The following is an 11712-nucleotide window of genomic DNA, read 5'->3' as shown; positions in this document are numbered from 1 at the left end:
TGCCCTTTTTCTCATCTTTGCTCATTTTGACCCTTTACAGTGCACTTTGCAAAGCTTGGAAAAAGGGCCCTTAAGGGCCGCACGGACGGTAGGTGGTTTACCTTGAGTAACTAAAGTACCTATTTGAGGTTTAGCGCTTGAAGAGGGATATTAAGGTGCTTGGGTGTAGCCTAAAGGTCCTAAGGTTAGGGCATGATCTAAGACCCAACCACAAGACTAGAAATTCATTGTGACTGAAAGATTCAAACATGTTGAGAATAAACTTCCTCAAATACGCCTTTTCGACCGTAGTCGCGCGGTTAGGTGCATGACACTTAATTATTTAATTATCCCACTAAACTCGATCCAATTCTTTTTTGACACTTTTTTCTATTGTCTATAGGTGCAAAAAAAGGACTGGGACGGTTTTAGTGGGATAAAGCGTACAAAAAATTGATAAAAAAATTGATTGGCTACGGTCGAAAGGGTGTATTGTGAAGTCATTGTAACGAATATCAATGTAATCAGAGAGACTTTCGTTATTTCAAATTATTTTTATATTTATTGTTTTTTCATCGGGTTTTTATCGGGTTTGTATATATTTTTCATTTTGTAAATTTTTGTACATAAGAACTTGTAATATAGTCCCGGCTGGCACACAACGTTGTCTCAACGTTCATCTAACGTTATATGGACGTTGTGAACGTTAAATAAACGTTAAAACGACGTTGTGTGCCTGCTGGGGTTTTAGATTTCGAATACTTAACAATTAGAAGTAAAGCAAAAAGTAAGCTTTTCCATCAAACTGTTTTAGTCATTTTTCTCGACCAACATTTTTAATACAGTGGTCTCTATAACTCGAGCCCCTATAACTTAAATATCTCCTTAATTCGAAAAAGTTTTATGACCAACAATGCCTTACAATAAACATGCTCCGCAACTCGACATTTCCTTAGCTCGAACAAATTTGTCTTTCAGGCGCGTTTTAGCTATGGACACTCAACTGTAGCCCTCTTGCTCTGACTATTTTTTTGGTGGGGAGCTTAAGTGAAAGTCCCCCTAAATAACACCGTGCTAGGACAATTTTTTGTTAATTCTGCTTTGTCAGCATAAGAGGCCTCCTTCTTTTTATATCATAACAAATAATACAGTGGAGTCTCTATGAACACGCACATGGATTACAAATTGGTTCGTGTCAAAGAAATTTCTAGTTATGAGACATAAAGGTTTTGTTTTTAAATAAGAGTGATAACGTTTGGTTACTCATCAGTTTTAATTTACAAGCTTTTTCACATTGAATTGACATGGATGTGTAGCAAGATTGGTTGAAAAGAGGAAAATAAAAATATTTTTTGCTTATATAAGCATAATATAACAATAGCAAGACACTGTTTCTGATATGAAACGGAGTTATGAGCAGGCATTCTCAACTGAGGAACCAGAAAACTTGTTCGAGTGAAGGAAATTTCGAGTTATGAGCAGGCATCCTCAACTGAGGAACCAGAAAACTTGTTCGAGTGAAGGAAATTTCGAGTTATGAGCAGGCATTCTCAACTGAGGAACCAGAAAACTTGTTCGAGTGAAGGAAATTTCGAGTTATGAGCAGGCATCCTCAACTGAGGAACCAGAAAACTTGTTCGAGTGAAGGAAATTTCGAGTTATGAGCAGGCATTCTCAATTGAGGAACCAGAAAACTTGTTCGAGTGAAGGAATTCGAGTTGAGCAGCATCTCAACTGAGGAACCATTTCGAGTGAAGGAAATTTCGAGTTATGAGCAGGCATTCTCAACTGAAGAACCAGAAAACTTGTTTGAGTTAAGGAAACATTCGAGTAGTACATATTCGAATTATGGAGATTCTTTAAGATATCAATATGCAGTGTGCAGTGCTGACGAGTCCTAATAAGGACGAAATGCATATGCTGCTCTGCCACCCAAATCTCCTGAAAGAAGATAGTTGGACAGAAATTCTTTGAATTTCTTCACATATCTATTCATGAGCCTGTTTGCTTTTTCTGAAAAGACATTCCACAGCTCCATTAAAAACACAGACAATTCAATCCTATTCTTTTAGTCGACACTTTGCAGTTAAAACATATTAAACTCAATCTTTATGCAAGCTTAGCGTTTTTGAAGCATCGATTCAGACGCACTTAGGCAAAAATGGTTGCTGGGTATGTGCGGACGGTAAGGGTCGGTTTTTTTCACCTTTCAAAGTCTCTCTAAGGGTCGGAAAATCAGAAAATTTTAAATTAGTCTCTATAATAGGGTCAGAAAACTTACAATTTGTAGGAAAATCTTATGGTTTCGAGAAAAAAAACTTGTAAAAAAGTCTCTCCAAGGGTAGGATTTTTTTCTAAAATAGAAGAAAATTTTGGAAAAAAGTCTCTCTAAGGGTCGGTTTTCGGAGGTCCCGTCCGCCAATCTTAGTACCCTCCTCTGGATTCAGACCACGGAAACATAATGTCAATCTGGCTTTAAATCTCTGCAAAGAGTGCTGAGGATGAATAAGGAGAAATTTTATCACTAATCTGAAATAACTCTCAATTAAAATTTTTTTCATTCATTTGCTCAAAAATTAGTTATTCATAGCTCAAGATAATTCTTCCATCTAGCTAGAGGGCGTTTTTTAGCCCCATTGTTCTTATAAAATTGATGACAACATTAGAAGCGTAACATTATCGTATATTAAGTTGCGTCATTTACATAATACATCCAAAGATTAAAGAAAGGCTGACTCAGTTAAACACTTAATGATGAGTTTTCCAGTGTGCGTGATACTGGGATAGCTTTACATATAACACAAGAACAAACTCGGGTGAGTTAAAGAATAAGTCCAAACACTGATTTCGAAGTATTTTATAACGTCAATCAGTTTTTAGCCAATATTTCGAGAAAGGGTCATTTAAAATTTTTGACCCAGCACTTTTCGAAATCGTCTCGTTAATAAGCTCTATATACGGCTTGGTAAAAACGGTAGAAAGCGGTTGGTGTTACACAAAATATGTTTTGGACTTGCCTTAACTCACCAGAGAAATAAGTAAGAACTTAAAGAACATCGTTTTTAATGAGGTCAACCATTTGCTTAAATAGCGTTCCCAAACAAAAAGATAGCTTCTGTGATGCCATATGGACAAAAAAACATTGGGACATTCTATATAGTTTTTTTTTCTGCTTTGTCAGCGTAGAGACGCATCTCTTTTTTATGTCATGAAAATATCTTCTAATTTTATAATCTAATTTTAACAATTTCTTGTAATCACCCTGACTAATAAAACATATTTGGAGTATATGAAAAAGAAAGTAGCTATGTTCCGTTCTAGCTTGGGGTATATATCACATGCTAGATTTAGGCTGGGTTTGCACCGTAACATAAGGGACTATACAAGCATATCTCATGATGATTTTTCCGTAAAAGTTAACAATATTCTTACGCCATTCTTATGAAAAAAAAACGTATAGGATGTAGGTTACAGACAAATACCATTACACGCTTTTTCTTATATAAGAATATCTTCTATAAGAATATCAGGGTGAAAATTGGCCAAATCGTAAAAATAAGAATGACCTCTAGGGTGAGTTTCACAGAATTTGATAAGAATACAGTCATTTTGTATTTGGTTAATGGAAAAAAACTGCTTCCTTTGTTAAACTTGAATTTAAACTTGAGGCTGAAATGTAATTTTAGCTCCAAATGTTCATTCAAAAGTCCAAAACTCTCAATTTTATCATTTCTCATGTTTGTAAAAAAGTCAAGTATGAAAAAGTAAGAATACGTTAAGAATATTTCACCCACAATTTTGGTAATTTCTTAAGAATACTTGACGCTAATCCAAAGTACACTATTCTTATGAAAAACAACGTGTAGGATGTAGGTTACAGACAAACCATTTTATGAAGATGCTAATAAGCGGATTATAAAGTCACAGCGAATCGAAATCAAAAAGACATTGAAACAGTCACGGTATGGCATAAACGTTTTTTATAAGAACAAACTGTATAAGAACATAAAACTTCGCTGGCGAAAATGATAAGAATATTTTAAGAACATTTTAAGGCTTTATGGACTCAAAACACCCTATTATTTTATGAAAATGGTGAAAATATTCACAAAATGGTCAAAATACGAAAATGTTGAGAACATTTTTAAACTTAAAACTCAAAAAGAAGGCTTCAAAATTTTTGAATGATGTTATAAAAAAATGTATACATCAAAGTTAATATAGTATTATAGACTGTAAAATGTTATTACATTTGAAATCAGTCAATTTAAATGTGTAATATATATTTTAGTTTTAGTTCCTATGTTTGAATACAGTGGGTATCGCATATCGGCTTTTCATTGAGAAACAAAATGTAAAAGTAAGTAGCTTAAATTCTTCTCTCCAACTTTCAGAAAAAAACATATAATTTAGTAATTATCAGAATATTCTACTCCTAGCTCTCTGGAGACTAATTTAATTGCCAAAGTTCAATTTTAAAACTGTATATGATAATTAATAATGATTACATTAAAAAACGAAAATGTTTACAGCGATAGTTTGATAAAACACTCACTGATTTTTTTAAGGTAATGCAGTAGTTTTAAAGGGACATAAAAGTAATAAAATGTAAACATTGCGCAAACCACGTGTCATTAAAGAGAACAATTAAATTACGTGTCCAAAACAAACTTGTAAAACAATCGAACAATCAAAATTAGCCATATTTGGTTTTATTTTTTATTTTGACATGTGACATTTGTTTTGATTTTATATCCGCTGCATACAGTTTGTTTACAATATTCGCAAGTACTGTAATGTCCCTTTAATACAAATTCGTGACTCAATCGTTATTTTATTTTCTGATAAACTAGACCGATAATATTCATACACCGGAATACTTCATATGAGATGAAGTTTTATAAAATACTTTGATAATTGGTCATTTGAAGTAATGAAAATGACGCGTTCTTTAGAAAAAGTAACGAAATTTTTTTATTACTGGTTAACAACAAACCAAATCGAATAAAAGCTTGTACAAGCTCCATCAATCTCGAATACTTACGGCATCATTTGAGAGCTATAGTAATTATTATTTTGCAGAATGGTAAAAATATAATAAAGAAAGACAAAACTAACTCACATTATTCTACATTTGACGGATTGATGGATATGGTTTGTCATGGAGCCTTTTAAATTTGTTTTTGTTTTGTGTAGCTGCGCTATTTTCAACTTCAACTTCAAAACAGGTATGCTCTTTTAAAGTAAGACTGCCAGGGGGTTGTACTTTTACGCTGTGACGGGATTAGCCCTTTTTTAGTAGTACTGTATTACGGGCTTTGACGAAATAAGAGACGGTGACGACATTTAGCGCTATTTTTTGTCAGTATTCCGGTGTTTTAATTTCTACAAACCGGTGTGATGGTGTTACCATTTTTATCAATTTTCGGGATTCCGGGATTGCGAAAACTATGACGGGAAAACGGTATTTTGAATCCCTGCTAACCCCCCCTGCTAGCATCCTTCTGATTTTTTTTTTGTTAAAAGGATGCGAATTGACCTTAAAGAGCACTTCCCATTTGAAATTTTTTCTTGAAAAACTTTTTGAGGATGGCATATATGGCAAATTTTGATGATCTGAGATGGTTGCATCTCAGTCTCAATCATTGACTTCCAATCCCAAAGGGCTAGACTTGAGACTTCTGGTTGGGAAATGATGCCACTTATATGTAATTTACCATCCAACGTGGTTTTTACACAAACACCGGATTGAAATTAAAACCTATCGCTAGATTTCAAACAATGAAGTCTTCGAAAACAAAAGAACGGGTCTATACAATCCGTCGTCATGATAGCAGCGTGTTCTAGGCGTATTTTGAATGGGAATAAGTGGCTTCACTTTTTCTTGCCTGAGAAAGGTTAAAGATTCTACTCTAGCCCTTCGGGCTTTAAATTCATAGGTCTCAATGTACCAAGGATATAACATAAAATCAAAAATAAAAAGCACTTAGTCTCAGTGCAGGTCTTTATTGTACTTTCCGCAAAGAAGAAACTGTATTTGGAACGAACGTGTGTCGTTTCGATGGTCAATCTACAATCAGTGCCATGACAATTGGCAATTTTGGCTATTTTACCATTTTTTGAAAATTGAAATTCGAGCGAATATGTCAATTTTGGGCTTTCAACTTGATTTCATCGAATATTTCGATCCGGGTAGGATTTATTGGTTTCTAAGCTATATTTCGAGCCGTACTGGACCATTTTTGAACTTTTGGATCTTTAGTCTAGCGTTAAAACTCTACCCTTCCAACCTAATTTAGAGCGCTTCCAAATTGTTGAAGGTTATAAAATTTCGTGGGGAATTTCCCTTGTATGTTAAGTATTTTGGCACTGATTATAGATTCCTCACATTAGGACCAAAGTCAACAAAATTAGATTCGAAGTTTTTAAAACCCTTATTGTGTAATTACAAAGGTCCAAAAGATTCCGGCCGTTTCTGAAAAACTATAAATTGTTAAGTTGTCTTTTTCAGGAGAAAGCTTATGAGTTTCACATCATTTCTGTTATCTTTTTTATAGCATCTCCTTGTATGGCATTGACAGGTCCTGCAGGTCAGAAAAAATGTATGTCTATTACAGGTTACAATGGAATGCAATGGGCTACTTGTTTAACATCGACTTTTGTGGAACGAAAATCTTCAGGTATGGAAAACTTTGTCAATGAAATTGAACCAGCAATTTTATTTTATTTTAAACAATATATTTCGAATACTTGTGATTCATCTTCAGGTTCTAAAATATAAAAATAGTAAAACAGTTAAACTCATTTAATAAAAAATATATATTTTTCATAACTACACGCATACATACCGTGATATCGGGTAATTTGCATCAGTGGAGGCAAACATGCATAGCCCTCAAATGAATGACCTGTCTGGTCATTAAAATGCAACTACGCAGCTCCGCTTGTGGCGAGTTTGTATTTTGGAAAAAATAAATAATTTTTCTTGTCTTTTATACCCCTTTTTTGTTTTTGCTTTTGTTTTGCTGTATTCAAAAATAATTTAAACTCTAAGTCGAAATCAAACCACTTAAAGTTGACTTTGAGACATCGCGAAAAGTTAACTTTGGGATGTCGCAAAAAATGAATTTGAGATGTCGCGAAATGTTGACTTTGGGATATCGAGAAAAAAATGACTTTGAGACTTCGCGAAAAAAATGACTGTCCCCGGGCTAAATTCATTTCAACTTGACAACTTTTACTTTCATTCCTCGCAGGTCGGCACAAATGTAAATATTACTATTACAAATTTTGTTGGTACCAATGTGAGATGGACGTCAACAACCGTGGAAGCGGCGCCATCTCAACACCGTGTCAATGCCAGACATTGAATGAAGTGATGATGCCAGATTTACCAGGTACACGCTTTTTTTATATAATAATGGTGTTCATTTCATCATGAATATTCTTATTATTTTTTTGTGAAAATCATCCTGGGTATTTTCTTAGGTTAGGGTCACAATTCAACCAAAATTTAACAAGAAATACACACCTGAAGCAAAACATGGCATTTTTATGAAAATTTTGAGCCTTACTGGGGGAAACTGGCAATTTACCGTTAAAATTGCTCTTCAAATTGCATTCTTAGATTTTGTTGCCTAATTCCATGATGGTGATATTCTAACGATATTCTCTTTTGTCAATTTTCATCATGGACATTCTTGTAAAGTGTATTCTTATAAAAAAAGCGTGTAGATTTGATTTGTGTTATAACAAAATATGGGCCATTTTCATTGAATTGAAGGATGTGACATGATAAGTAAATATTTGTGATTTTTGTATTTTCGTAATATTTTTGCAACGATGTGGCAGGGATTTTAAAACAAGAGACATTTTCAAAACATATTCCAACACCCCTGTCCGACAGCCCTGGTTGAATCTCTCCTGACTATAGGAAAGAGAATTTTAATTGAGACCCCAATGGTGGATAGAAATTCTACTGTTCTCAGTTAAAAAATCTAGTGGGGATATTTTAGGAGTAATTTTTACCATTAAATTTCAAATGGGTATGAAAACAAGGTCAATTTTCAGTAGTGCTGAAATATGAAGATTAATTTTCCCCTGGGTACGAAATTTTAGCCAAATTGTCTCTTTAGACTTTCTTCCCATCGGGTCTATGATATTTAAACATTTAATTTTAACCAGCCCTTCCACATAGAGAAAGTGTCTACTTTGCATCTATTGTATTTTTTCGAAACAAAGTTAGAACGCATGCGTATATCTTTATTATATAAACTGTTAGTCGTTATTATACGCCAAACACAATAAGAGGTAGGGGTGATCAGTCACGTTCCTCTTATTGTGTTTGGCGTATAATAACGACTAACAGTTTATAAAATAAAAATATACGCGTGTGTTTTAAGTTTGTTTCGAAAATGATTTCCTTTTTGATTATCACTTTCGGTCGGGGTTGTGGATGGTGAAATTTGTCGTTTATTTTAGGTGATTGTTACAGCCCTTCCGGCGATAATTGCAATTGGTATACCACCTGTCTCCTACCATCAACACAATGTTCTAGTGAGCGATTCAAATACACTGTCACTTTTCTACAAGAGTTGTGCAGGATGGCGTCGAACACTTCTTTTTCTTCTGCTGCAAGAAATTGGTTTAAAGAAGCTCAAGGATGTATTCAAATTGAATTGACCTTGCTTTTAAAAGTATGTAAATTGTTTTCTGTAGATGTTGAGTGGGAGGGGGAGGTTAGTTAGGTAAAAAGAGTTGCTGGATTTGTGAGTACGATAGTTAAAAGTATTTCCCATTGAGTTTCAAAGCCGAAGAGGCAAGATAAATTGAAGCTACTTATTTCCCATGCAAAGCACGCATAGAACGCGCCGTAATCATGACGACTGATTGTATCTAGCGGTTCCTTTGTTTTTGAGGACTAAATATTTTGAAATCCAGCGGTAGATTTCAGTTTCAATCCGGCGTTTGTGTAAAATCCACGTGCGATGGATGGGAAATAAGTGGTTTCATTTCCCATCAAGGAGTCTCTCCTCTAGCCCTTCGGGCTTGAAACTCAACGGGATTTCCCCTTCTTGGATCTCTCTAAGGGCTGTTTTCAGAGGTTCATGTGGTTTGTAATGTTCTTTGTGGATAGATGTAGAAACTTTTTGCTGAAAGATCACAGAGGTATATTCCCCGGGGGTTATAAGTTTACGAGGTAGTCTAATATGTCCGAGCCAAAGCTAAAAAAATACCTTCAGTAATGATACGCCAACTTTTCCGCCATCCCGCCACAAACAAGACGCAGTGTTTACAATGGGTAAACAACAAAACTGTTGAACCATCCAGGAGAAATTAAAATTCTACGTTTCAATTTTAGAAGAAATATTTTTGATCAAAACTATTTTCTCCTAACATAATGTCATAATTAACCCGGAATGATATGGCTTTTCGTGAAATTAGAATTTCCCTCAATGTCATATTATTCGGCTATTCCAGAAATAGTCTAAACCCCCGATGTTTAGGAAGTGTGACGTCCAGGGTGGTTTGGAAAATAAAAAGTCCAGGGTGGTCTGGTTTCATGAATGATAAAATCCAGGGTGGTCAGTAAAATCAGGTTGAAAATTAAAGGTGATCAGTATAATGAGGTAGAAAATCCGGGGTGTCCAAAAAAATGGGAGAACAAATTCGAAGGGGGTCCTGAAAAATTGGAAAAAAAAATCCAGGGAGTCACTTAAAAAAAACGATCTCCTCAACATAAGGGGTACAAATTTTCTCTGGAATAGCCCATGGACTATTACTAAAATTTTTACTTTTAGCAATCATCAAGCATTGGTTGTAATCAATTCCAATCAAAATATGAATCTGTCTTCGATTGTTGTCTACTACGAAAATCACAATGTGCATATTACAATAGAAATCCATTCAATTATTGTTTGTTGGATCAAAATGATTTTCCACAGTTTGTTAACTCGATCGGTTCAAAGTTACACAAAAACACGCTAGAGTCTATCAAGGCTATATCACAAATATGGGGTCTTGGTTATAGAGAATGTTCTTGGAATCAGGATATACCGGCACAAAGCCATTATCAGTTTCTGGAAATTACTCTCCAAGAAGTAAATGGAACAGAAAATACTGCTAACAGACTTGTTAACGAGACTCAGAAACTTGACATGGCTTTGAAGATGCGTTGTTTGTTAGATGATCTCGGAAGTATTAAAGACAGTTCTTATCATATCTTCAATCAGAATCTAATTGCAGAGAGACTTGATGAAATAAAGATGTACCTTCTACTTGATATCTCTAGAGTTCAAGACACTGACATCGTGAACTCCTTACTGCAGAAGGCATTGACTGGAGAATTGAGTTCCATTTTTAAGACATCACGTTTGGACACTTTATTCCGAATTGACAAGATTTCACATTGTAGAAATCGCAAATGCTCTATCAAAGAGATAACAGTGCCTCTTCCAAAGTCTTTAGAAGAGGAGCTTAAACAATGTTCTCAGTTAAATAATAAGAACGTTACTTCAGATGCAGCGATGAAGACGAACAATTTTACATTTTTATTTTTTTTGCGCATTTTTGTTTCTAAGTTCTACATTTAACTAATTTTTTGTTGTGCAAAATCAATGTCTAAATTACCCTCGTCAAAAAGAAGTCCTAAACAAAAGAACTGAACTGGTTTCCAAATGCCGTCATCGAAATAAACTTTTATTAGCAAATTGTTGGAGCTAATTTATTAGCTTAGGTTAATTATCGGTCCCGCATCTCCCGCACTAGGCCTTTCAGGGGTCACTCATCCCGCCTCTACAGGATATCTATACCGTCGGCTCTTTGCTGCCATTTTATCTATTTCAGTATCGGCTACCGGCAATTTATCTTCAGCTAGTCCCGCCTGCTAGATCTCCTTAAATTGATCTCACTCCTATTTCCTACCTTTTGTACTGCCTGATCAGATCGAGAATGAATTTATTGACACTCAAAATGATCCTACAAAATATCTTTAAAATTATTATAATCCTTCATTTGGCCACAACTGTGTTGTGTGGACCGAAAAACAAGAAAGCAAAGATCGAGGCACCCTTGATTGATGATGAACAAGAACGTCAATCCCACTCCAATGATGGATCCTCCGACCCAGGCAGTTTTTCTCGAGAGCAATGGAACACTGTTCAGAGAGAGGAACTATCAATGTATGCTCAAAGTCATGGTCTCAACCCAACCTTTTTCTCCGACAACACCCTCAGGTCCGTGCTGTACGACGTGTACCACCCCCGTTCAACTACAACCAACCAAAATGACTTACCTAATTCATCCTCTGTGTCACCAGAACGCACCCAACAAGATAATGGTCCACCAAATACCTCGTCTACAAGCACCTTGCCAGCAGCTACTGCAACAGCCACAGGAGGTCATCAACCAAATATTCCAGCTACCGCAATTGTGAGAGGAAACAACTCCTCGAACTTAACTCAACAAGAAGAACTATTGAACTTAATTGAAGATAGACTTGTATCAACCATGTCTCGGTTCCTTACCAACAACATTCGTTCTTCCCCAGCACTTCCAACTTCAACCAATTTCGCTCAACCCACACAACTTAACCTGCCATCTTTATCTCGGCCAGTCCAAAACAACGTATCGGTACCGGCAAATATTTCACCTTTTCAACAACAACAAGACGTTCAAGATGGCCGCACACAGGATCTTTCGAACCTTCAACTTCCCCCAGTCCCAGCGAACGTT

The 11712-nt window shown here is 35.4% G+C and overlaps 1 protein-coding gene across 1 annotated transcript; it reads left to right on the top strand.

Moving 5' to 3' along the window:
• The first annotated feature begins 4986 nt into the window (after positions 1-4986).
• LOC136824321 (uncharacterized) lies at positions 4987-10639 on the top strand. Its single transcript, XM_067080478.1, has 5 exons — positions 4987-5207; positions 6537-6659; positions 7236-7376; positions 8461-8675; positions 9780-10639. Exons 1-5 carry the CDS (start codon positions 5141-5143, stop codon positions 10569-10571), a joined length of 1338 nt encoding a protein of 445 aa, XP_066936579.1. The 5' UTR covers positions 4987-5140; the 3' UTR covers positions 10572-10639.
• The last annotated feature ends 1073 nt before the right edge of the window (positions 10640-11712 follow it).

This window comes from Clytia hemisphaerica, unplaced genomic scaffold, assembly GCF_902728285.1.
Source record: "Clytia hemisphaerica strain Z4C2 unplaced genomic scaffold, Clytia hemisphaerica genome assembly, whole genome shotgun sequence".
Classification (NCBI taxonomy): Eukaryota; Metazoa; Cnidaria; class Hydrozoa; order Leptothecata; family Clytiidae; genus Clytia; species Clytia hemisphaerica.
The sequence above is the reverse complement of the archived record's forward strand: the minus strand, read 5'-3'. Positions and strand labels throughout refer to the sequence as shown.

Bases quoted from the DNA above. Each gene is read 5' to 3' on its own strand.
- LOC136824321 (XM_067080478.1), top strand. From the start codon at position 5,141: ATGGAGCCTTTTAAATTTGTTTTTGTTTTGTGTAGCTGCGCTATTTTC. The intron at 6,660-7,235 runs GTATGGAAAACT...CATTCCTCGCAG, and splicing joins TGTGGAACGAAAATCTTCAG to GTCGGCACAAATGTAAATAT. The intron at 7,377-8,460 runs GTACACGCTTTT...CGTTTATTTTAG, and splicing joins GATGATGCCAGATTTACCAG to GTGATTGTTACAGCCCTTCC.